The sequence below is a fragment of the Saimiri boliviensis genome, chromosome 17 (assembly GCF_048565385.1).
Source record: "Saimiri boliviensis isolate mSaiBol1 chromosome 17, mSaiBol1.pri, whole genome shotgun sequence".
NCBI lineage: Eukaryota > Metazoa > Chordata > Mammalia > Primates > Cebidae > Saimiri > Saimiri boliviensis.
This window is the reverse complement of record NC_133465.1, coordinates 2,379,235-2,404,332: the sequence shown is the minus strand read 5'-3', so window position 1 is coordinate 2,404,332 and position 25,098 is coordinate 2,379,235. Positions and strand designations below refer to the sequence as shown.

General features: G+C 42.5%; 1 protein-coding gene across 21 annotated transcripts in view; it reads right to left on the bottom strand.

Annotated features, from left to right (window-relative positions):
- The window catches only part of ACACA (acetyl-CoA carboxylase alpha), a 328,649-nt gene that overhangs the window by 22,053 nt on the left and 281,498 nt on the right, over window positions 1-25,098 (bottom strand). For 20 of the 21 annotated variants that reach the window (XM_039476073.2, XM_074388039.1, XM_074388040.1 and 17 more), the window contains 7 exons: window positions 24,933-25,076; window positions 24,224-24,344; window positions 20,629-20,725; window positions 17,456-17,552; window positions 16,123-16,258; window positions 6,598-6,775; window positions 4,608-4,720 (listed from right to left, as the gene is read on the bottom strand). In XM_039476073.2, the coding sequence (XP_039332007.1) occupies window positions 4,608-4,720; window positions 6,598-6,775; window positions 16,123-16,258; window positions 17,456-17,552; window positions 20,629-20,725; window positions 24,224-24,344; window positions 24,933-25,076 (886 nt within the window). Of the gene's footprint in view, window positions 1-934; window positions 1,107-4,607; window positions 4,721-6,597; window positions 6,776-16,122; window positions 16,259-17,455; window positions 17,553-20,628; window positions 20,726-24,223; window positions 24,345-24,932; window positions 25,077-25,098 lie in introns of all 21 variants that reach the window. The other variant, XR_012514502.1, reaches the window with a different exon arrangement.

Below are 25,098 nucleotides of genomic sequence, written 5' to 3'. Positions count from 1 at the left end.
CTTTCTCTTCTCAGAAAATACTGTCACTGTTGCACTAAATCACACCAAGCCAAATAGCTTCTGAATCAGTGTCAGGGGTAGGTTTCCAGCTACTGCTAACGTAAGAGAGGAGGCAAGATCCCGTATCTACCTCCGTGATAGAAAGCCTCGTGTTACTTCTCACCAGCCTCCTTACCACAGAGGACACAGTGGCCCCAGTGAGGATACTCCAAGTTCAACAGGGGAGAGGGGAAAGACCATTTACTAAGGCATGCATATCGGAACTTCTTTCTTTCCTAGTTTTAAGTTTCTTTTTTTTTTTTTTAAGATGGGGTTTCACCATGTTGGCCAGGCTGGTCTTAAACTCCTGACCTCAGGTGATCCACCCACCTCGGCCTCCCAAAGTTCTAGGATTACAGGGGTGAGAAACCGCGCCCGGCTCCTAGTTTTAACTTTCTAGGCAAAGATACACTTTCTGCCTCAATCAACTCTGGCTCTTTTCAGCTTTCAGCCTCTCAAAGATGGACACAACAGTTGGAAAAACACAACTCAGATACTTTGATCACCTCTACCAGAAAGGCAGCTTAACCCTTAAGTCCCCTTAGCCCAGGGAACAGTCCTTTTCCTGTCATTCTGGCTGCTAAAGGCTTTGAAGGAAGGCTTTCCTGAAGATTTTTACAGACCTCACCCACCACCACAATGCTCCAAATCTGCACCCGGGGCAACCTTGAGCCCGACGCACCAGGCGAGGGCCAGCAGCAGTGCCCAGTCCATGCTGCCGCTCCCTGTGGCAGGCAGTCAGGGCATGTTCTGTGTGGGCACAGTGTGGTGCTGCGTGGCAGGCTGCCCAGCTGCCTAGGAATGGGGCCACAACCAAGAGCAAGTTCCCCTAAGTGGCTCCTCTGCCCAGGTGCTTGCTCTTCGTACTAAGAGAGAGGGACGGTGGGGAACTTACAATTGCTTCACACTTGGGCTGGACAGTTCTCTCTCCATCTAAATTGATTTGTCATTTCTCTCTGAACACAAGAGGAAGGGAAGGATCCAGGAGAGGACCTCAGGTCACAGCACTCAAGAGGCCAGGCTAGCAAGGCCGTCCCGCTCCACAGCCACTCTCCCTGCTCCTGGCCCTGTGAGGCAGTAGAAGGATGTCAGAGAGAGACAAAAAGGCCTGGGAGGGCTGTGGCTCTATTTCCAGAGAAGAAATTTAATTTCCTTAAGGCAACCAAAATGGTAGGAAGTAATTCTCCTTGTCACAACTCTACCAAGCTCTGGTTCTGGGAATCAGGGTCAGAACTGGTTCAGCAATGTAACACTCTGGGGCCTGGGCTTTGTTCACTTTTCTTTCTGAGGTAATTCTTCCCTTACTTCGATTAGGAATCAGTATAGGCACTAATGACAAATTCTCTGTTATAATCACAGACCTGCAAACTAGTAATTCACTATCTTTCTACCCAAACTAACCATGTAAGATGACAAAAGTCCATTAAAAAAAAAATAAAAATTCTGGAAGAGATGATGTTAGCTGTTCAGAAGTTAAATTACACATTCTTAGAGAATAAATAGTAATTATGTGTTTGAATACAGTTAATCAGTTGTGCACGGGCTTGTCTGAGTGATCTGAGTGCGCTCCCCAGTAAAGAGGCCGATGTGGGGAGAGAGCTGGAACACGAGATAACATCCACTCCTATAGGCTTGCTCCCCAATCAGATGTTCTCCGTGGAACTGGCTTAGATTACAAAGGGAAAGAATCCTTGTTTAATTTAGTTCAGGCTCAGTTTTCAGCTGAGGAAAATTCTGTAGAAATCCCGAGAAAAGGAGAACACAGACCATGAGAATTCCATTCTGGGCTCTGATGTACACTTATTTTGTACATTAGACGATTCACTTTTTTTGGCCTCAATTTCCCAATCTGAAAAATGAGACCATTTTCACCCACTTTGTGAAAAAGAATCTTGGTAGTTGGATTCTAGGCATTGTTAAAGGAGCCAGAACCACTGTGAACCCCAAAGGAGCTGGGTTGACAGTATGTCCTGTTACATCCAGGCTGACCCGTTTTGTCGCAGATCCATCTGCCTGTGTATGATCTCCCTGAGAGATACGGCGACTACTTCTGCTTCTTTCGTATTTCCACATGTGGGATTGAGCCACAGAGAATGCTGGATACCAGACATGGCCATCTGTTTTTTCTTTTTCTTTTTGAGACAGAATCTTGCTCTATAGCCCAGGCTGGAGTGCACTGGTGTGATCTCGGCTCACTGCAACCTCCGCCTCCCAGGCTTCAGCAATTCTTCTGCCTCAGCGTCCTGAGCAGCTGAGATCACAGGCGCCCACCACCATGCCTGGCAACATCTGCTTTTTCTAATGATTAAGACGGAAACATCATGATGCAGCAAAGTAAATGCCTACTCATCTGCTCCTCTTATTAGCTAGGTAAAGGTGTGATCTCTGCTTCATGGCTGGAAAAACCCGCTGTTCAGAGAAGTTAAATAATTGACAAGACTCGTATTTAGTTATTCTTATTCCCAGTCCACTGCTCGTCTTCCCCAGCTGCCCTAGGCCAGAGCCTGCTTCACATTTAGCAGACTATGGGTCCTTTTTCGAGTGCCATTTTGGTCAAGGTTAAATAAATATGGTTTTCTCCAATGTGGATAGGAAATTGATAATGAGATGATTTGTAACAAATGATTAAACGACTATCACTTGGGAATCTCCTCCTTCTCCCCTTCATGTGCTTCAAAAGTTAAAAGGTGCTGGGTGAAGGTGGAAGCGACATTACTTTCCTTGAAGAGAAAGAAGCTTCCTCCCCACACCCCTCACCCTCCAGCCCTTCTGCAAACAGAGAGAGGATCCCTCTCCCTACCACCCAGTTACTCTGAAGGGATGATAACAGCCATTGGGGGGTTAAAAAGAGGCAGTGAACCCCCAGTTAATGAGTAGGAATTCAGCAGGCAGTGTAAGATAAATGGAGCTCTCTCTGCTTCTGCTAGAGTCAGCATGAACTGCGGCCCTGCGGCTTGTTTGTGGCAAATGGAGTGCGCGAAATATCAAAGGGCAGTGATCCAGAAGAAGACCGACTTTGACAAATTTTAAATTGGCCAGAAAGAAAACCAGCAAAAAGAAGAAAAAAAAAAAAAAAAAAGGAAAAGAAAACGAAAGAAAAAAAAAGGAAAAAAAGAAAAAGGAAAATTATGCAATTTGCTGTGTCCCACAATTGCAGTATTGCTGCCTTTGTATGGAATTAGTGGTAAAAAAAAAAAAAACAAAAACAAAAACAGCAGCAACAATCGCTGGATGCTGGGAGCAATTATGAGCCATCTAAGTGAGATGCTTATCAGTGACTGAAGCTTTTAGAGCTCTCTCTATGTACAGTTGTAAGTAACTTGCTCTTGAGCTGCAGTTACTTTAATTAAAGTGTATGGGGTTGGTCAGAAGTAATTATCCTGTTTGGAAACGAAAGAGAAAAAAAATCACCTCAACAATTCCAGGTGGCAATAGATTTTAGAAACAACTTTGCCCATTTCTTGAATGTGTGCATTCCCCATAAAAGGATCAGACTGTGGCGAGTTAGTTAGTGGTGGCTGTTACCCAACAGCAAACAATGGGACACAGACAGGGTTGACTGTAACCCAAGTCACCGTGTTTGGCAGGCAACCTGACTCAGGGCTCCAAATGCCTGGATGTACAGTCCCCACAGTGTAGGCAAATGGGATTTTTCTGTCTTTGGATGGTGGGAACACAGTCCACAAATGATACCTTATTAATTAAATTATCATTTGGAACATACATGAGCTAGCATCTCTCTTCTTTACTCCTTCCATTCACTGAGTTTCACTGCCTTTTAAAGGCAATCTCTGTTCCTTTAGAAAAAACAAAAACAAGCAAAACCAACTAACAAAAGAACCTTGAGCAGTTATCTTTACTAACATAGCAAGGGGCTCAATGGGAGACCTGGGCAGAAAATCATTGTTTTAGAAGAATCTGAAACTCATTTAGACTCTGGACTCAACACCAGACTCCCATGGTTTAGTCCTATGTTCAAATGGCAAATGCCTTCCAAAAGATCTGAAAACAAATGAGCAACAGAATAATGGCTGGAAGCATTAAGCACGCCTGCTCTCAGAGCTATTCCTGGCGCAGCTACTGTTTGGAAGCACATAGTGCGCAATCTTTACTTTTATTTCTCTAGCTCAGGATGACCGCGGAACACCGCCTGGGTAAGGATTCCTGCTTTTCTATCCCATCTCTGAGAAATGAAGCGAGCTGTCCAAAGAAACAAGTAGAAACAGGACATATTTAAGTCTAGCATATTCTCTCTCTGGTGAGGCCTGCCCCCAGCAGAAACTCTAGCTAATCATTCTCTACAAGGACATCTTAGAAAGACGGGCTTTTTGTACTCTAAGGAAATATTAGGAAAAAAAATCAGGTGACTTTTGCTTTTTTAGGGCTCACTTTCACTATTACACACACTATTTCATTCTACCAGGGTTCTTACCATATAGAGGACAGTAAATAAAGATTATCATGAATTTGATCAAATGCTTCAGTGCCTCCTCCGCTGGCCTATGAATGCACTCATTACAAATCAGCTGAATGGCTCATTGATTTGCCAGGAGGACAAGCAGACATACCCAATCGCTCAGCCAAGTGGATGTAGACTGGGTCCACCCGACGCATGGTTTTCACCAGATCCTTTCTGCGGAATTTGATTTCTACTGTCCCTTCTGGCTCCAGAACAGATCCCCTGGATCAGAGAGAAAGAAAACAAAACAGAAATAGAGGCACTTTAAAGGAAGGAGGCAACAGAATTAGGCCAGTTACAATTTGTGGACCAGGAAATAGCTTCATTATAGTTTGCCTACCTATGGTTAACAGCCATCTCCCCAGGGAGAATAGCAGGCACCAGAGAAATGTCTAAGTGAGGTATGAGAAAGGCCTGGCAAAAAGCAATTAAAAGAATTCTCATTACCACACCAGTCGACTTCCATCTCAAAGGGTGAAGAATACAGATTCCACCACCTACAGCTGATAAGAGTCACAGGAATCACATTATTTTCCAGGGAAAAAATGCTGTAGTCACAGTGACAGGGGAATCACCTCCATCACTTAGACTGTATGATGAAGAAGGGCAATACCTTCTTCTATCCTCTTCTCTTCTCCTTCTTCTTCCTCCCTCTCCACCTCCCTCCCTCCCTCTTTCCCTCTTTCTCTCTCTCTATCTCCCCCACCCTCTTCCTCTCCCTCTCTCTCCCCCTCCCCTATACCACAGCTGTCAGTCTGCTTGTAGGACACCAGTGAGACACACTAAGCCAGGCCAAGTAGGAGGTAAAACCTTCTGTCCAGTGCTATGGAAATGAGCAGAGTCAAAGGTCTCAGGGTTACTTCTATTGCATACTAATGATGTTCAATCCCCAGAAACTTTGCCTTAAAACATCTTTTAAAAAACCCACAAATTTTCTAGTTTAAAAAATTTATTGTTAATGTTTACTATGTACATGGCACTATTCTAATTACTTACATATAAATGCTTACGACAATCCTATACTCAGTCTGTATCTACTATGTAGTAAGATTCTCTGATTAATCCCATTTTACAGATGAGAAAACTACAGCACAGGAGGTTGTGAGACTCATCCAGATACAACACGTGGCAGGACTGGATTTGAAACCACACAGTCTGATTCCAAAGTCTGTAGAGGAATTGTCTCTGATCTGATATCAGATGAGTTTAGGACTTAAAAATCATAAATCCCTAAGTACAGAATGTAAATAATAAACCCCTTAGCCTAGAAATTTGACAGTGAGACTACTGGACTCTCTGAATTTTGGGGGACAAGAGAGAAGCAAGTGGTTCACTAAAATGATTGGAGGTAGGAATTTGCTAGGAAAATGTCAGAGATATACGTTTTGAAGTTAACTACTTAGGAAAGAGCTGAGAACAGACTACGAAAGGATGCCAGATTAGATCTGCTTTATTTATGTAGTTTCAGGTACCACCTCCCAACAAGCCTGAGGCTCTCCCTTGCAGTTTTTTAAGGCGCTACAAACACCATGGTCTTCAGCTTCCTAAAATGTCAGAGTGAGGACCTGGACTCTAATGGAAGGAAGCAGCTTTGGTTTGGAATCATGGAATGTGGGTGCTATAATGCACCTCAATGGTCATCCATCTCGTTCTATAGACAAGAAACAGCCCAGGGATCATAAGGACTGCTCCAAGTTTCTCACAGTTAGTCGCAGAGCTGGGTTAAAACCCTGGAACTCCAGACTAACAACTCAGTCCTTCTACTGCAACTCACTTTAAGCTCCCTCTGCCATACTTAAGGAAGAGACGGTGAATAGGCACATGTGAACAACAAATAGGAGGAGAGAATCTCTCTTGAGTTTGGGGTTACCTGGAAGAGAAGACTTCATGGTAAAAAAAAATCTGGGATGGGGATTACACTGAGAAAGGCTACTCCAGCCTGGTTTCAATCTCATGCCAGCAGGTACTATTTAGAAAGCCTATCCTTTGGGAAGGGAAAGATTCAAATAGAGTTGCCATGGCCGTAACATTCTCCAGGAGGAAACCAACAGCTACAGGGTCCCTAAAGGCAGTGAATGGAAATACGGAAGTCACGCTACCTGCTTTCTCGGTCGGCATACATCTCCATGTGTCGTGGGTTGATGGTGGAGTCAATCACGACCCAGGAGCCGCCCCGCAGTTCGGCCTGGGGAGGAATGTAAACCAGCACAGGCTGGGAGCACTCCCTCAAGCTGTCCACAATGTAAGCACCAAACTTCAGCACTTGATCATACATATCTACGGAGGATGAGACAAATCAGAAATCATGAAATTCCTCTTCCTCAAAGCAGTACTTTCCAACAGTGTTCAAGACCTCTGGCTATGGGTAGCCTCCTCATACTATGCCTACTGTTTGGTTAACCTGAAGACTGAAGGGAGCATCGACCTGTATCCCATTCAAGATTCTAGAGGATCTTCAAAAGCACAAGACAGCAACAGAGAGATGCACAGTCTTTCACAAGACACAGTGTGTAAGTCTTCCAGATTGCATTTCCATTTTATATCTTCCCTAAATTTCTGTGCTCAGGTTTCACCACATTAATTCACATTTGCTCTACAAATGTTGAGTATTTTTCATGTCAATATGTGCTCTCCCACTACATTAAGTTTTCTAAAGGAAGGAACTATTCTAGCTCTTTTAGTTCATCTCATGATGCTTAGCATAGGATGAGCTCTTCAAATGTGCAGCTGATGGAAACTAATCCTTTAAAAATTTTATCTTCAAAAACTATTTTTCATCTTGGTATCCCAATAGTCCAGCCCAGTGCCTGAACATAGTTAGTGGTCAACAAATATCTGCTGAATGAAAGAATGTTGAATAAATGAATTAAGATACTCTGGAAGGACTATACTAAGAAAGAAAAACATTCTTTAACAGTTGCATATTTATAAGGTATCAACGAGAATTTTTTTTTTTTTTTTTTTTTTGAGACAGAGTCTTGATCTGTTGCTAGCCTGGAGCGCAGTGACACAATCTCGGCTCACTGCAACCTCCGCCTCCTGGGTTCAAGTGATTCTCCTGCCTCAGCCTCCTGAGTAGCTGGGACTACAGGCGCACGCCACCATGCCCAGCTAATTTTTGTATTTTTAGTAGAGGCAGGATTTTACCACGTTGGCCAGGATGTTCTCAATCTCTTGACCTCGTGATCTGTCTGCCTCGGCCTCCAAAAGTGCTGGGATTACAGGCACGATCCATCACACGCGGCCAAGAAAAGTTTTAAAAATACGTGGGAAATACCACACAGCCACATGAGAAGAGACCCAATCAGGGCACCATATTAAGACCCCATCTCTACAAATAATAAAAAATTAGCCAGGCATGGTGGTGCATGCCTGCAGTCTCAGTTATTTGGCTGAGGTGGGAGGATCACTTGTGCCCAAGAGGTTGAGGCTGCAGTGATGATCTTGCCTGCACTCTGGCCTGGGTGACAGAAGAAGACCCTGTCTCAAAAACAACATAAAACAAAATAAACAAAAAACAAGAAAGGAGCCACCTCTTCATTTTGCTGAAGAATATGCTTTGTAGGCTGGGCATGGTGGCTCACACCTGTAATCAGAGATCTTTGGGAGGCTGAGGTGGGAGGATCACTTGAGACCAGGAGTTCAAGACCAACCGAAGGGGACCCTATCTCTACAAAAATAAAAGAATTAGCAAAGCATGGTGGCACATTCCAGTAGTCCTAGCAACCCAGGAGGCTGAGGTGGGAGGATGAGTTGAGCCCAGGAGGCCGAGACCTGCAGTGAGCTGTGATCATGCTGCTATACTCCAGTCTGGGTAACAGAGTGAGACCCTGCCTTAAAAAAAAAAAAAAAAAAAAAAAAAGTACATTTTGTAATCCCTTCGAAGCCAGGAGCAGCCTGAAGAAAAGGACCCATGATGTATACATAAAGTGAGTCCCTGGAAAACTGGATCAGTTATTTATTTCCCAACTTGTTATGGATTTCCCATTTCCCAGCTCACTGAAGTCCAAACATTGCTAAAGTTTTAGGTTTATGAGTCCAGATGTTTAATGAGTACTTCAGTTGGAGCCACAATAGATCCTTTCTAAACACCAAATAACAGGTTCAACTGAGTTCAAACTTTCTTATCAAAGAGAGGATCTCAGTTTGGAATAAATCAGTTCTGGGAATCCAAGGCAAAGAAGCATTTTTCAGGAAGCTAAGAGCAAACCAAATAGAAACTGCTTTCATTGTAGTTGCTGGCAAATTAAACTGCCACCTTCTCCAAAGTAAAAATGGCTTAATATACAAACCATCAGTGAGCACAGTTCACTGCAAGGCACATGCTCCACTGCCCCAGCCTGGTGTGTCAGTGAATACTTCAGAAATTCCAAGTTGCCCCGGAAAACACTCCCTACTCTATGTGGAATGTGTATGATTATATACTCCATGTATATGATCAGAGTGAAGACATTTATTCCTTTGGGAGAAAAGCAAAGACCAAAAAAATTTACTGCTAATTACACAACTGCTGTATGAAGAGCAGGGAATAAAGGACTTTAAGCGCTTTACGCTAATTCTGTGGTTATGAAAATAATTGCTCAGTTCAAATTATTTTAACTAAATTAATTCTTTAGTGGATATTTCAACCAGTGCTACATAATAAAATAATTGTGTAATTAGCGGTACATTTTTCAGTGCTGCCAAGAGTACAGTCTCAGAACAAGCAACAGAAAAGAAGTGTCCCTCAACAATATCATGCAAAGAGAGGAAATGGAAGGTATAGATAAAAGGAGAAAATAAAGCAATAAATGACAGCACAAAAAGTCATTCTACTTGAAACAGAAAAAAAAAGTTAGAGGTATGTGAATACAAAGTTTCCAGCCCTCTCACTCACTTCTCCTTGTTAAAGACTTAGCTACAACAAAATCTATCTCTGTATTATAATTAAGAGATTGAGATCCCCAAAAGAAGGGGGAGACTTTATTTAAAATGTATTTTCATTCATCTATTCTAAAAAATACTAGATTTCATGATATATGCAAACAGTTTTGAATGAAGATGAGTGTATGTGAGCAATGTTGACTTCTGTGAAATGGACGTGGGCTCCTTTTTGGCGTCATCATGGCTAGCTTACTGTGTACCACAGAGCATGATTTTATATATATATATATATACACACACATATAAATATATATATATACACACACACATATAAATCACTTAATCATCAGAGCATCATCTTACTCATATACCCAAGTTATAGGTGAGTAAACTGAGGCTTAGTTAAATAAGAGTGGTGGACATAAGACTCAAATCTAGATCTTGTTGGGTCTAATGTCCACGTCCTACTACTTCTTTTTTTTTTTTTTTTGACGGTGGGGGGACACCATGGTCTCCCTCTGTCACCCAGGCTGGAGTGCAGTGGCACGACCTTGGCTCACTGCAACCTCTGCCTCCCAGGTTCAGGTGATCCTCCTGCATCAGCCTCCCAAAGAGCTGAGACTACAGGTGTGTGCCACCATGTGCAGCTAATTTTTGTATCTTTTGTAGAGATGGGGTTTCACCATGTTGTCCGGACTGGTCTTGCTAAGCTCAAGCCATCCGCCCACCTCGGCCTTCCAACATGCTGGGATTACACGAGTGAGCCACTGTGCTGGGCCTCTGCTACTTCATTCTTACTGCTAGGAGAGACAGCATGAGGCTGAGGGACTCTGCTTTTCAACATCTAATATGATGCGTAAAATAAAACGAGAAAAAGAGACTTGAATAGATGACTGAATATTCCCAACTGTTGCTGGATTTCCTCTATGTTCAGAAATGTTTGAAACTATACTGATATTCTACCAGCTTGTGTGAGGCTAGGATCTTACTGCCAAACAAATATTTTTTGGCCCCAAGACCGTGAGCAGGAAAGGGGCATCAGGCTTTGTTAAAGCTGACATATTTGGGACTAATATATGGCCTCCATCTAACTTGGAACACCTACACACCCACAGCCCAACAATCAAAACACGCAAAAAGCAGGCTATTAAAATATAAACAAACACACAAACTCTGTAATCAACATGCTCAGACTGCATTGCAGCTGCCCCAAACCACATATTTTGAAAGGCAGGTTGAAACACTTGGCAACAATCTGACACACAATTGTCTGAAATCCCTTCATATTTAAGAGATAGAGCAAAAGCACAACCAGGAGCAGCAGGGGAGGGGCGATCCCCAGGGTTTCGTTTAGAAATCAGTCTAGAGAATTTTAGCTAGCATAGAATGTTAGACAGCATATGCATATGCTGTCAGTTCTCAGGCCCTGAGAAATGCAACTGGGAATGGAAAATACTGATAGGTTCCTCACTGGAGAGGCGGGAGCTTGGAGTTTTCTAGCATGCTGGGCAAAGCACATCTGCATGAATGGTGATCACACAACCTTTGCAGTGTGCTCTCAGCACCCACCAACCCTACCTAGGGACTTTATTGTTATAAACATGGATAAACTGTGGCAGCCACGTGTACCAAACAAGGGAACAGGGTGGCAGAGTGTCTCCACAGTGTCCCACACTCTTGAAAATGAAACAGATCTTATTGGCTTGAGCAAGATTATCTGTTAGAAACCGAAGGTAAACATTAGGCATACACAAGCTACACATATATAATGTCTCTCCTTCGTTCATTATGACCGGCTGACGCCGTATTTCAACATCCAAGTAATCAGAGACTTTAAAATAGACTTTCATTCCAGTTAAAGTTTTCAATAAATTTTTTTTTTTATTGTTATTTATAACCTGTCCCAGGAAAAAATAATAAGTATAACACGAAAAGCCAACTGAGAGTGACCCTGTAGCACCAGCAGTGAGGCAGCTTAATATCACTGGGATTTGCATCCTATCAAGCTATTCATGCTGAGGCTGGGACCCTGGTGCTAATTTCTAGTAAATTTCACGCTTGATGTCTCCCTGTTGTGGGTCATTGCCGGTTCGTCTAAATAAACTGCTTCGAAATGGCTCTTCCATCTAAATATTCAGCCAGTTTTTATAATTTAATTTTGCATTATGCTGAATAGCCTTCCGGCCAGATAGAGCTCATTGGAAAAAAAGCACCAATACCATCTTGACATGCTTTTATTTATTTATTTATATTTTTACTGCTCAAATTAGACCTCCTAGGCCGACTAGTAAAGAGTTTTTTTTTTTTCCCTCCACTAATGTCAATTTTCAGCATAGCAAGAGCTGTCTCTAATCTTTTCCTACTCATTACACACAATTTTGGAGTCATTTTACCCACAGTGCAGTCGGCTCCTGGCTGTGTGTTTGTGTGCACTGAGGGATGGCATAATTGTTTATTTTCCCTCCCTGCATAATCCCCAGCCAGTATTGAAACCAAAACTGCAAACATCTCCCCAAGGGATGTGAAGAATGACAAGAGGCCCTAGTTCAGGTCCCTTTACATGAGATAATACGGAGGAAACACCCTGATCTGTATGTAAATATGAAAGGCACTGTTCCTTCCTGCTCCTACCTTCATAGGGATCTCTCATCTTCCCCAAAGCTTATTTGTCTTATGCAAGGTATAAAATCAGCACCAAAATTAAGAAGACAGAACTGGCCCTGGTCTTTATTGGACCAATAACTCATTTCAGACCAAGGGCAGCAGGGAGAGGGAATGGGTACTTACTGTTTAAGGGGTATAGAGTTTACGTTGAGGATGAAGAAAAGATTTGGATGTAGATACCAGTGATAGTTTCACAACACTGTGAATGTGTTTAATGCCACTGAATTGTACACTTACAAATAATTAAAATGATATATATTATATATATTTCACCACAATAAAAAATGAATTCCTTTCTGAGCTCTTGAAATTTCTTTTCACAATAACCAAGGACAGCCCCGAAGTAGAGGGGAAGGAGGTAGATAATAACTTTTCAGGAACCTTGACATTCGGTGATAGGGATATACTAGCAGATCTGATTCTGCTCTTAGGCTCTAAAATCAGCCAACTGTGTTACCGGGAGTCAGACGGATCCACTTTCCTCTCCCAACTCTGCCATTTTTTTTTTAGCTGAATGAGCTTGAGAAATTTACTTAACCTAATTTACATAAATCTTAATTTATGTAAAATGTGGATAACAGTATAACCTACCCCTCAGAGGTGCTTGTGATGATTATGTAAGATAATACATGTAAAACTGTTAGCACAAGTTTCTGGTGAAAAGAGTTCAATGAATCTTAATTGTCGTTCTTGTTACAGGGCTAGCAGCCAATCTGGGCCTGAGCCAAAATAAATAGCAGAATTGAAGGTTTTCCTAGAAGTGGCACATTGGAACTTCTGAACTCTGAACTGCGCTTAGGATAAAATATCCAGGGTGACACTCCAAAGTAATGTCAGGAAGAGTGCATTCTCAATGGGCCCCCACAAAGAGGTAAGTAAGGAGTAATAGCATTGCATTCTCTGCTAGGTCTAACAAAAATATTAGAGCCAAGGAATTTGGGATCAAGTGAAATCTAATGCTGAATGAACCCCATATATATGAATGGGGGGTTTCAGACCCCCTACCCTTTGATATACTACTACCATCTTCTTTTGAACATCCTGGCATTTTGTTTATACATATGGCTTTATCATTTTGTTCAAGACATTTTTCTTGTCTCTGTGAGGCAATGTCTGTTTCTGACTTATTTTGACTTATTATTGTTCTCTGAAGTGTCTAGCATCGTTCCTAACACACAGAACTCAATAAAAATGTATAGGATTGAGCCGGGCGCGGTGGCTCAAGCCTGTAATCCCAGCACTTTGGGAGGCCGAGGTGGGTGGATCACGAGGTCGAGAGTTCGAGACCATCCTGGTCGACATGGTGAAACCCCGTCTCTACTAAAAATACAAAAAATCAACTGGGCATGGTGGCGCGTGCCTGTAATCCCAGCTACTCAGGAGGCTGAGGCAGGAGAATTGCCTGAACCCAGGAGGCGGAGGTTGCGGTGAGCCGAGATCGCGCCATTGCACTCCAGCCTGGGTAACAAGAGCGAAACTCCGTCTCAAAAAAAAAAAAAAAAAAAAAAAAAAAAAAAAGTATAGGATTGACTTAACCATATACTCTAAATTTCTCATGGTATTTCCATTAATTTATTATCTTGGTAAAAAAATAATTCACCTTGATAATCTAAAAAAAGTAAACAATCATTAACTTGGATGTGGAGTCCGAGTCTCCCCCAAGAAAAGTGTGAAATGTGGTAGTTCTCCAGCAAATACAGGCAAAAGTAAACTTTTCAACCAAAAAAACAAAACAAAAAACACATACACACACACGCACACATGTGCGTACACACACACACACACACACACACACACACACACACCCTGACCCACCCTAGTCTACATTTTGCCAAGGAAGCCTGATACAGGCTCTTCCTAGCCAGGTAAGGAAAAATTGTCGGCAAAAATTTCAAATCCCTCTTACCACATAACTGACCATCTGGTAGCTTCCATAGACTTTTCCTCCTTCATAGGCTGGGGTGCTTCTGTCCTAAGCTATTTTCAAGTGCCCTATCGAGAGGCATTTTCTTTCTTTCCTTTATTTTATTTTATTTTATTTTCTGAGATGGAGTCTTGTTGTGTTGCCCAGGCTGGAGTACAGTGGCACAATCTCAGCTAACTGCAACCTCTGCCTACCAGGTTCAAGTGATTCTCCTGCCTTAGCCTCCCAAATAGCTGGGATTACAGGCATGCACCACATGCCTGGCTAATTTTGTATTTTTAGTAGACAGGGTCTCACTATGTTGGACAGGCTGGTCTACAACTCCTGACCTCAGGTGATCCACCCACCGTGGCCTCCCAAGTGCTGGGATTATAGGTGTGAGTCACCATGCCTGGCCATCTAGGCATTTTCTTTTCTTTCTTTTTTTTTGAGACAGAGTCACTCTGTCGCCCAGGCTGGGGTGCAGTGGCACAATCTTGGCTCACTGCAACCTCTGCCGCCCGGGTTAAAGAGAGTCTCCTGCCTCAGCCTCCCAAGTAGCTGAAATTACAGGCACCTGCCACTGTGCCCAGCTAATTTTTTTTTGTATTTTTAGTAAAGACAGGGTTTACCATCTTCGACAGGCTGGTCTTAAACTCCTGACCTTGTGATCCATCCACCTTGGCCCCCCAAAGTGCTGGGATTACAGGCGTGAGCCACTGTGCCTGGTCAGCATTTTCAAATCATGGTTTATTCCAAAAGTTTCAACTCCTCCCTCCTTCCCCTAACCCATCCTACTTTTTTTTTTTTTCCCCCCAGACGAAGTCTTACTCTGTTGCCCAGGCTAAAGTACAATGGTGTGATCTTGGCTCACTGCAATCTCTGCCTTCCAGCTTCAAGTGATTCTCCTGCCTCAGCCTCCCAAGTAGCTCGAACTACAGGCACCCAACACCATGCCTGGCTAATTTTTGTGTTTTTAGTAGAGATGGGCTTCCACCATGTTGGCCAGGCTTGTCTCAAACTCCTGACCTCAAGTGATCTGCCTGCCTCGGCCTCCCAAAGTGCTGAGATTATAGGCATGAGCCACCCTGTCCTATTGTTTTAAAGAGACTGGTCCTATCTTATTGCTTTAGAACCCCAAATTCTCCCCAAAACAGATGGAATTTATACTTAGTATACTCTCATACCCTCCAGGTATGTAGTCTCTAGCCTAGCATGGCCATGAATCCTTGGGAGAGAGCTTCACTACTGTAAAAGGTAGTGTGGACCGGGCGCGGTGGCTCACGCCTGTAATCCCAGCACTTTGGGAGGCTGAGGCGGGTGGATCACAAGGTCAAGAGATCGAGATCATCCTGGTCAACATGGTGAAACCCCGTCTCTACTAAAAATACAAAACATTAGCTGGGCATGGTGGCGCGTGCCTGTAATCCCAGCTACCCAGGAGGCTGAGGCAGGAGAATTGCCTGAACCCAGGAGGCAGAGGTTGCGGTGAGCCGAGATTGAGCCATTGCACTCCAGCCTGGGTAACAAGAAAAAAAAAAAAAAAAAAAAAAGAGGTTGTGTGTTTCCTTTGGCTCTCCCTGTAATGTCCACAGTGGCTCTACACATGAAGGATTCTCTGTAAATGGTCATACTGGCTGCCTAATTACTTAGCAGTTCCCACAGCATGGAGTAGAGCCTTTATTAATAGTCTAATATGCTGGAGCCATGTGCTCAGGGCTGTTGTTAGATAATAATACGACATAGCAGAAATTGCCACAAAGAACAGCCTCTGGTGCTGAATTTGTTCATTTTCCTTCAGTAAATGCTAATTTCAGTATCTGTCTTGGTCACTGAAGAACATTAGGAAGTAACACCAACAAAGTATATGCCCAGAAAAGAGAGACAGAGTCACAATCATATTTCCCTAGGACCACCAGAATGGCCCAGCATCCACCTGTGAAAGGTAAATCCACAACAGTAGGTCACCTTGATAACACTAGTAGATTACTCTGAAATTTTGTATGGAATTATAAAATGTACTTTTTTTCCATTCAAGTTGTAACTCAAAAGATGTCTCAGAGAGGGCAGAATCCCCCCCAAAAAAACCTAGGCTGTTAGGATACCCACAGATACTGCTGAGTCTGTACCCTCCCTCTGCAGCAGAGTGCCCAGTAATCAGTAACGCTCCCCAGCCCAAAGGCAGGCCAGTCACCTTTCATTCCTCCAGAGAAGCCTCTCCAGTTGGCAAAGACCATCAGAGGCAGCCCTTCCCGGTTGAAGTCCTTGATGGCCTGATATGTCTTAAATGCAGAATCTGGGAACCAAACCTGACCAGCCTGCTGGATTATCTATTGGGAAAAGCCAAAGAAGACACAATTAACAACACAGCTCCAGGAGGAAATCTCTTCGAGGTGAACAAGAGTTTACTTATTACAACTGAAAACTAAAAATCAAACCAACAAAAACCGTCGTTCATCAAGATCATGATGTTTGGAGTAGAAAAAGAAAGGATCTTGGATCTCTGACCTTGTCAAATACTATTCTTTTTAAGTTCTGCTTATAACAACTCTTTAGGCAAAAGGGAAGAATGTAGTCTTAAGAACCCTTGTTCGAGGTTTCTCAAAAGGAATTTTAAATGGCTCCATTATGCTACTCCTTAAAGCAAGGCAACTGTATGAGGTCTCCCAGGCCTTTCACCTTTGTGCTTCGTATAGCATTTTCCTGTACTGTGGCTAATCAATAGATGCTTGATGTCACACTGCTGAATAGCCTGCTCCCTGGCCTCCCCGACCCTTCACTTTCTGAATGGTGTCAGGATGTGAAAATACAATCCATTAAAAAAAAAACTGGTGCCAGGCACATGGCTCATCCCAGCACGTGGGAGGCCAAGGCGGAAGGATCCCTTGAGTCCAAGAGTGGGAGGCCAGCCAGAACAACACAGCGAGACCTCGTCTCTACAAAAAAAAAAAAAAAAATTAGCCAAGTGTGGTGATGTGCACCTGTAGTCCCAGCTACTCAGGAGGCTGAGGCTGGAGGATCGCTTAAGCCCAGGAGGTCAAACCTGTAGTGAGCCAAAATCACACCACTGCACTCCAGCCTGGGCCATGGACCATGTCTCAAAAAGAAAAACAAAACAAAACAGAAAAACGAAGGGCTGTGGTGTTCACAGTTGGCCTTGGGGTAGACATCACCATTAACTCTGGCTGTAGCTCTTCCATGTGTGTACTCAGAGAATCGGGGACCAAAGAGCTTTCAGTATCATCTCAGCTGCCTTTCTGTAAGACCATCTCCCCGACAAAAGTATACTGTTTTCTAGCATCAACAAGACCACTGTAAAGACTTATTTAATTTTTCAGGCAGAATTTAGCTTCTAGTCCATCTAGAGTCATCTTAAAAGTGAGCACGTGATGTTCTAAAATCATTCAAGGCTGCTAATGCTCTTCCCTCTAAAACTGATGGTTTGCAATGCTCCTGCTATATCCACAGGCACTATGAAGGGAAAAACCCTCCAAGCACAGGCTCACAGTGTACCTGAAGTGACCTACCTTGGCTTCAGAATCAAGGTTTGCTGGATCAGCTGGGATACTTAGTTCTACTGTTCGGGTTTCTACAGCAACAACTCCCACAGGTATTCCTCCTAGCCTGATAAAAAATGAGCCACATAAGAACCCAATGTATGTCAACATTATAGCTAGCCATTTGTTTTCCAATCTCACATCAATACATTGGGGAAGAAACTAGAAACACACAGAGAGAGCATGGGAAATCTGATTCTCCTAGGAGTTAAATGTGACACTCTACAGATTTGATATTTACTCTCTAAATATGGTGGGAAATCACACTCAGAATCTCTCCTATTCTGAAATGTCCCAACACAAGATAAATTCAAACCAGGGGCTGTTCTAGGGGAGCCTCTGCATTTAGACTCAACAGCCTAGCATATATACATATCCCTACCTCTGTGGCTGCCAAATGAAATTTCTCAGTTCACTCTAGAGCATTTCCTTGGCGAAGATGGTAGAAAATGGTCTGAAAGGCAGTAGGAATCTGAGACTTCCAGTAACTTTTAATGAGTGCTGACCTTGCTGAAATGGAGCTGTAGTTTTCTATGGAATATTAATAATGTGGTTCCAGATAAGACTTGAGGCTACCATAGGTCATACCATTGGGCATTATGGATAGGGAGTATGTGCGCATGTTACGAGGATGATGAAAAATACATGCCTAGAGTAGGGAAGTGAATCAACAAGCCCTTAACTTTCTCCTTCACTGGAAAAGAGCAATGGGACAAGGATAATTTTTAGTAGTAATCGTGGTGAAATCTATATTAGAAGTATATATTTACTCTCAAAGCTAGGTTAATTTTAAAACCTGTGTAGGAGCTCAAAGCCTCTGCACCTATACTCCATGATGACCTCCCAATTTGGTCCTCAAAAAGATTTTCTAGAAAAAATCAGAGAGCAAGACAAAGTATAGGGTGAATCTTTACCCTGGAAAATGTGATTCTGTCTTCATTCTCACTGTTGCATTCCTTGGGGTTCGGGCTGGGATGGGTTATAGTCTTTCATTCCCCACACCATCTCCGTAACAAACTTGTCCATGAAGGATGGCCTTTGGTTGTTAAATTGGCTAGTGAACATGGATTCCTGTCATCACAAGAGGCCTGACAAGGGCCTGAGTGGAGACCACCCACCCGCTTGTCACTTGCCTGCACTGAATCAGAATCAAAAGCCCTCTAGACAACAAGACAACGAGCAGGAGGTACACAGGAGGGTTTAGAAATATTTCTGTTCACAATGATTAACAATCCAACTGGAAACTTGTAATTGCAAAAGCCACCCTAAATCGGTAACTTATAACTTATATATTAGGGCCCATGTGACCTAATAAAGAACATCTTTATCCGAGTATTACAGTTATTTATTGAACTTGAAAACAGCTCAGAACAACTTCTGTTTTCTATTATACTTCATATAAATTTTATCAGGCTAGCACATGAAGATGCTACATCTTGTTTTATAGTGTGTCCCTGGACAAGGTGCCATGGAATAATAAAAGACAATTTACAGCCAATAGCACACATATTCCAAACATACATACCAAAGATGAGTTTTGGCAGCACTTACAGTAACAATCCCAGAAGAATACATTTATATTTATTTCTCGAAATGCCATTGCTTTTGAAAGAAGCTAGAGCTCCATTTGTGTTTTATATACTTGTGAGCATGTGTATGTGTTTGGAGTAAGAAGTCCAGAACTCGTCAGATGGAAAGAAAGGAGGAAGTCAGAGTGAGCGTTGCAATACACAATGGCAGAGCTAACCAAAGCCAAGCTTGACTGATCTTGGTCACAAACCAATCCCTATTCTAATCGTAAGTGTGAAGTATTATTCTCTTACTTCCCATGGGAGGCTCTTAAAAGAACTTAACAAATGTTTGGCTTTCTGAGATTTAAAATCTGTCATTTTTCTTCAGACAGGCAAACTGAAGCAGAATAGATGAGACAAATCTCAAAAAAGTTGGTCTTCGCGTGCTGTGAGAAATCGCGCTAACAAGCTGATACAGGTGCTGAGTATCAGTGTTCTCACGCCAGTGCATCTCCTACTTCCAGCTCCCCAGTAGGAATTTTACCAGGCACAGAGAATACTTCTTACTGGGACCGAGAAGCCTGGGGTGAGGCAAAAGACCTGAGACTTGGAAGAAAATGGACAGGTAGGCTCTGGGACATTCCGTCTGAGCTGACTCCAGGCCGGACTCCTATTCAGAGCCACAGAGGAAGACCCTGTCTGTGGGATTTGCCCTCTGATGGCTCTTTGTCACAGGCAGCATGAGGCGTGCTGACCTGCTGTACTGAGAACCACAGAGCCTAGAATTATTTTCAAGGCTAGAATCTAAATCTCAACCCAATGTGGCATGTTTGAGAATCCTGAGCAGGTGCCACTTTTCACCAAGATAAGGAAAACTGATTGCCCCCACAGGAAGGTGAGCTCCAGATGCGGTCCCTCAGCAGCAGGTCTCTGCAGTGCAGAGGTAGATTAAGATCAGTCGTGGCAGGTGCTTGTTATAGCTCGTTATAGCCAGCGCTACAGATTAGTTTGCGCAGAGCTTGATGTTGAATGAAGCGCTTCTTAGAATAGGTATTAAAATTTAATAGAAACTTCAATTTCCCAGTTGACAAATATAGGTATCTTGGCAACTTATCCAGCTTATTTTACTCACTCCTGTTTCAGGTAAACTTTTTTTGCGGGGAAAGGAGGCAATTCAAATCTTATTATAATCCAATATAGTACATTTGTCACTTAAATAATCTCAGTGCCACGAAGAACTTCTCTTCAGTTACATATAAAAGCAGATGAGTCTCTGATTCACTTGTCACCTATTCCTGAAAGAAAATGCTCTTTGGGAGAGGGAAAGTCATTGGTTGGCCCTGGCTATTGTAGTTGGGCTTTAGAGCTCCCAGAGAGTGTTTCTTGAAGCATTATAAAAAGGAAAATGTTGTCAGAATTCGCCTTCAGATGAAATGCATCATTTGAGTGACACACACAATGGCAACTGAGAACTAGCATTCTAGTTATTCTGCCTTGGGCGTGGCTATAATCCGGTGTTCTTAGAAAGTTCAGACAAAGAGAACATTATTGGTCTATAGCCATATAGCCATGACTCTCTCCTTCATTTTTAGTCAGGAGGAAAAAGAGCTGCCGAAACAAAAGAGCTCTTACCTGGCTCTACCAACCACCACAGTCTGTGCCCAGGGCTGCATAATCTCTGAGAAAGATCCATAGTCAAAAAAGCCACTCAGCCATTGACCTTTTTGGGCTACAGAAGGGAAAGAAAGAAAACAGAGAATAAGGACCCTCAATCCATTGACAGTATACTGCAACTGCCGAATTTAAGGTGGTTTGGGGGATTATTTGGGGGGAGTTTGTTGTTTTTAACCATATTATAATAGATGGAAGCATTAGGCAGCTGAATGTTCATCTGTCTTCAGACATCATCTCCTATTTCATTTGCTAGTCTGCATAAAAAGAATCATTTATCAGCAAAAGCATCATTTATTGTTAAGTGATGGGGTTCAGCTAGCAGAGAGAGTTTGCATGCTTTTAAATAAATAACTTGACTTTTTTGAAGACACTACAAACATTTGTCAAAAGGCGGCCAAGTCATTAAAGATATTTTCAAAATGTCTATTTCTATTTTAAAACTTGCCTTACAATTTTGTTTGATTCCACTGACTTTCTTTTAACCAAAGGCCAAAAACAGCCAAATAATAAGTATTAATTATCAGATAAGGATCCAAATTTGGAGGGAAAAATAGAGACTCAGTTTCTCTGCTACAAAAGCAACAAGATGTATCTACTTTATTAAATAGCTGATAAAGTACAATCTTTCTACAAAAAAAGGGTCACAGATTCTTGACAGATAGTAAAAACACAACGGTTAAGATGCATATACTTATTGCCATTAATCTTCCTTGCACATAGAATTTCCTTCACTGGCAAGACCCAAAACTTTCAACATGTTAGTTTAGGAAAAAAACTTTGGTTCCACAGGTATGAATGTTTGACCAAAGCCCCATAAAGGCTTCTGCAAATAACTGTTTCCTAGTTTGCCCTCTCAGCTCACAGTTTTCAATGATTCTTCTAATTTGAACATGGCCCTCCACCCTCTCAAAACCCAAGTCCAAAACCAATTAAAAGTGGAGATCTGAGCAAGCTAACCTCTGCTGACTTAAACAGGATGGAGAGTGTTTTATCAAGACTAAACTTGTAATTACTGTGTTCTACATTCCTTGCCTCTATGGCCCCAGTGTAAAATGTGATCATCCATTTCAAAATTATCTCTCCATCGTGAGCCCAAAGCCGATCGTTTAGATTCTGGTCTCGTGTTGGGCGTCAGTTTGAAGAATATCACAGCACTATCTCCTCTAATAAATGACTTTAACTTTTCACCTAGAAGATATCTGCTTTAACTTATCACAGGGAATCATCTGCTTTCTTTAACGCTTCCACTAAATTAAAATCTGAAGTCACTCGATTTGGGAGCGAGTGTTAGCTGCACATAGACAGCACGATGAATTACTAGGGAGACGATGAAAAAATATTTTCCAAAAAACAGAAAACTTAGTTTATCACAAATTTCATTTTATTCTGTAGATCTCATTAATAATGGCCAGGATAACTAACACCCACCTATACACACATACTTCTGTTCACCCATGAAAGAGGGGCTCAAATTTTGATGAAGGTTCTAAACCAAATTTCTACGTTCATCAGAATACTGAATTATAGCTTTATATTCTTGGATCATTTTCTAATTCTTACTTCAATAACAGGGATTTGGAACTAGAGAATTAACTTCAAGATGGAAACGTTTTCTTCTTTAAAAACCCTCCTGGTAGGGGTGGGAGGAGTCACTATTACAGTTGTGCTTCACAGTCCCCAAAGAGTGGCTCCTACCCACTTCGGATGCAGAACTTAGCAGGCTAAGATGGCTCCCCGTATTTCCCAGGAAAACGCTCACTGAGTCGTATTCCAAATTCTAGAAGTAAAGAGGTTCATTCCATTCCCAGAAAAGTCCTGCATTTTAAGACTGATAGGTGGCCGGGTGTGGTGGCTCACGTCTGAAATCCCAGCACTTTGGGAGGCCAAGGTGGGCGGATCACGAGGTCAACCGATGAAGACCATCCTGGCTAACATGGTGAAACCCCGTCTCTCAAAAAATATAAAAATTAGCCAGGTGTGGTGGCATGAGCCTGTAATCCCAGCTACTCTGGAGGCTGAGGCAGGAGAATCACTTGAACCCAGGAGGCAGAGGTTGCAGTGAGCTGAGATTGCGCCACTGCACTCCAGCCTGGTAACAGAGAGACACTCGGTATCAAACAAACAAACAAACAAACAAAACGGTGACAGGTAATCTTAGGCTCACATAAGTTCTTATCATAATCATGGTACAAAAAGAAGGGGAAGGGGGAAGGCAGAGTTTGCAGTGAACTAAGATCACGCATTGCATGCCAGCCTGGGGAACAAGAGGGAAACTCCATCTCAAAAAAAAAAAAGAGAAAAAATAGAAAAAGAAACGGTAGGGAGAAGATTAGTATGGTGATTTTCAGGCTATCTCGTTTATATACAATAGAAAGCCTAATGTAGATATTGTAGAAAAACAATATAATAGTGATGTAATAGCTATGTGACCTTGTATGACTCACTCAGCTTCCCTGATTTTTGTAAAATAGCTATCACTCTTTACCTGTGAGAGGCTGTAAGTGCAAAGAAGATCACGAATACGGAAGTGCTTTATAGTCCCACCTGGCTTACAGTGGGTACCCACAAAGGTTTATTAAGTCTTCCTTATGAAGACCTGTTTCTCTTTCAGCAAAATCACAATGACTTTTACACTTAAGAAAATACCTTCTGCAATCTCTTCTACTTTTATATATAGCCTTTCTTTGAATAGTTGCAATAAACATGCGAAAAAGAACCAATGCTTCCTCACAGAGTTTGAAAAAATGGATTCAAAATGTAGCAGAGGGATTTGGTGCACCCCAAAAGAACCTCCTGATAAGTGAGGTTTGCTTGAACAGCCAAGTGGACTGACAAATGAGAATGTACACAGAGTTACTGCTTTCTCCTGTTTTGTTTCTAAGTTAGGTAAAATCAGCCCCAAGGCAAAGCAACAGATGAGATATATCTGGAGGGAGGGCTTATTCTCACTCCATGTTTCTATGGAATTAAAAGTTCTGGACAATCTCTTCATGAATAAATGAGCTTACAAAGTAGCCTTCTATTAATTAGTGAAGCAGGTACCAGTACCATTACCAATATCATAAGAAAAGAAGGGCACACGCAGGATGGGTGCTCAGAGCTTCCTGAGAAGAGTGAAGTCATAGTCCACACTGAAGGGTCTCAAAGACATTTGCTGAAAACGGAACTGATCAATCCCTTTTGGCTATAGGGATTAGATGACTGAAGATTCTAGTCGTAAAATTCTATGATTTTATGGCTTATATTGAACTGTTTTAAAGTCTTTGAACCCATTCCGTAGTAAGTGCTTTAATAACAAAATAACCAGAAGAAATGTTTAGCGACTACATTGCTTGACTCAATGGTGATTGGGAAATCTCATTTTATTTTTCATTTGTTCATGAAGGATTTCCCACCTTTTTCTTCGGAGGGCTCATTTTCAGGTCTTTCTCATTTCTATGTACTTAGCTCTGTTTTCTTAGTCACATGCAATTGTTCAGGAATTGGACAGTGATTGAAAAGAGGGCAAAAAGCTGAGAGCCAGGTACCATGGGGTCCTCAAACATATACATACTTGGGTGAGGACGGCCTGCTAGCATCCATCGAGGGTCATATGGGGCCTTTGTAGGAACAAACTCGATGATTCTGTCTATAGGATCCTTTGAGTTCAGAAGAGGAACTGAACTGTGCACGCTCTAAAAGGAGATTGGAAGAGAAAGAGCATAGCAATCAGCAAAGTACAGTCATCGACTCCAACTCAGCAACAACAGCAATAGACAAAGACAGCGGGGCCCACATATAGAACTACACACAATAGTCCCAGTCTTCAGCTGGAAGAATCCTACTTATGTGCTAAGCCCCAAGGAACATGTACAGGTCAATAGTCTCACTTAGGAGCCTGGGCACGAAGTGGTGTGTTTTGACTCCTGATTTCGGTGTGCCCATGCTCTCTGGGAGGCTCCTCTGAGGAATGAACGGCTATTACAAAGGAGAAAAACCACAATGAGGAGGAACCGTAATATACTGGGATCTGAGCCTCAGGTAGGCTGTGAGGGCTTCCGTGGCTGGCAGGCATTAGAAAGGGACCCAGCTAACGAAATCCAAAGACGTTTTAAAGGTAGGGCTGTAAGAAAAAGAGAAATCAATAGCCTTCAGAGAAATATTTTTATAAAAAAAATTCCTCCACCATAAAGACAAGACCTTAAACACAGGGGCCACCGGTGAGCTGTGGCGGAAATGACGGGCTCTGCAGGCTGTAACAGTGGTGGGTAGGAAGGGCTCACCTTGGGCATGTAAGACAGCCAGTGCAGGACGGTGAAAACCCCTTCAAAGTCATCACACACAGTGCAGTGGGTCACCCCATTGTTGTGCATGATCTGGATGCCCCCGAGCTGGTTATTGGAGGTATACACTTCCCGCCCGAGGACCTGGAGAAACGAGCAAGAGAAA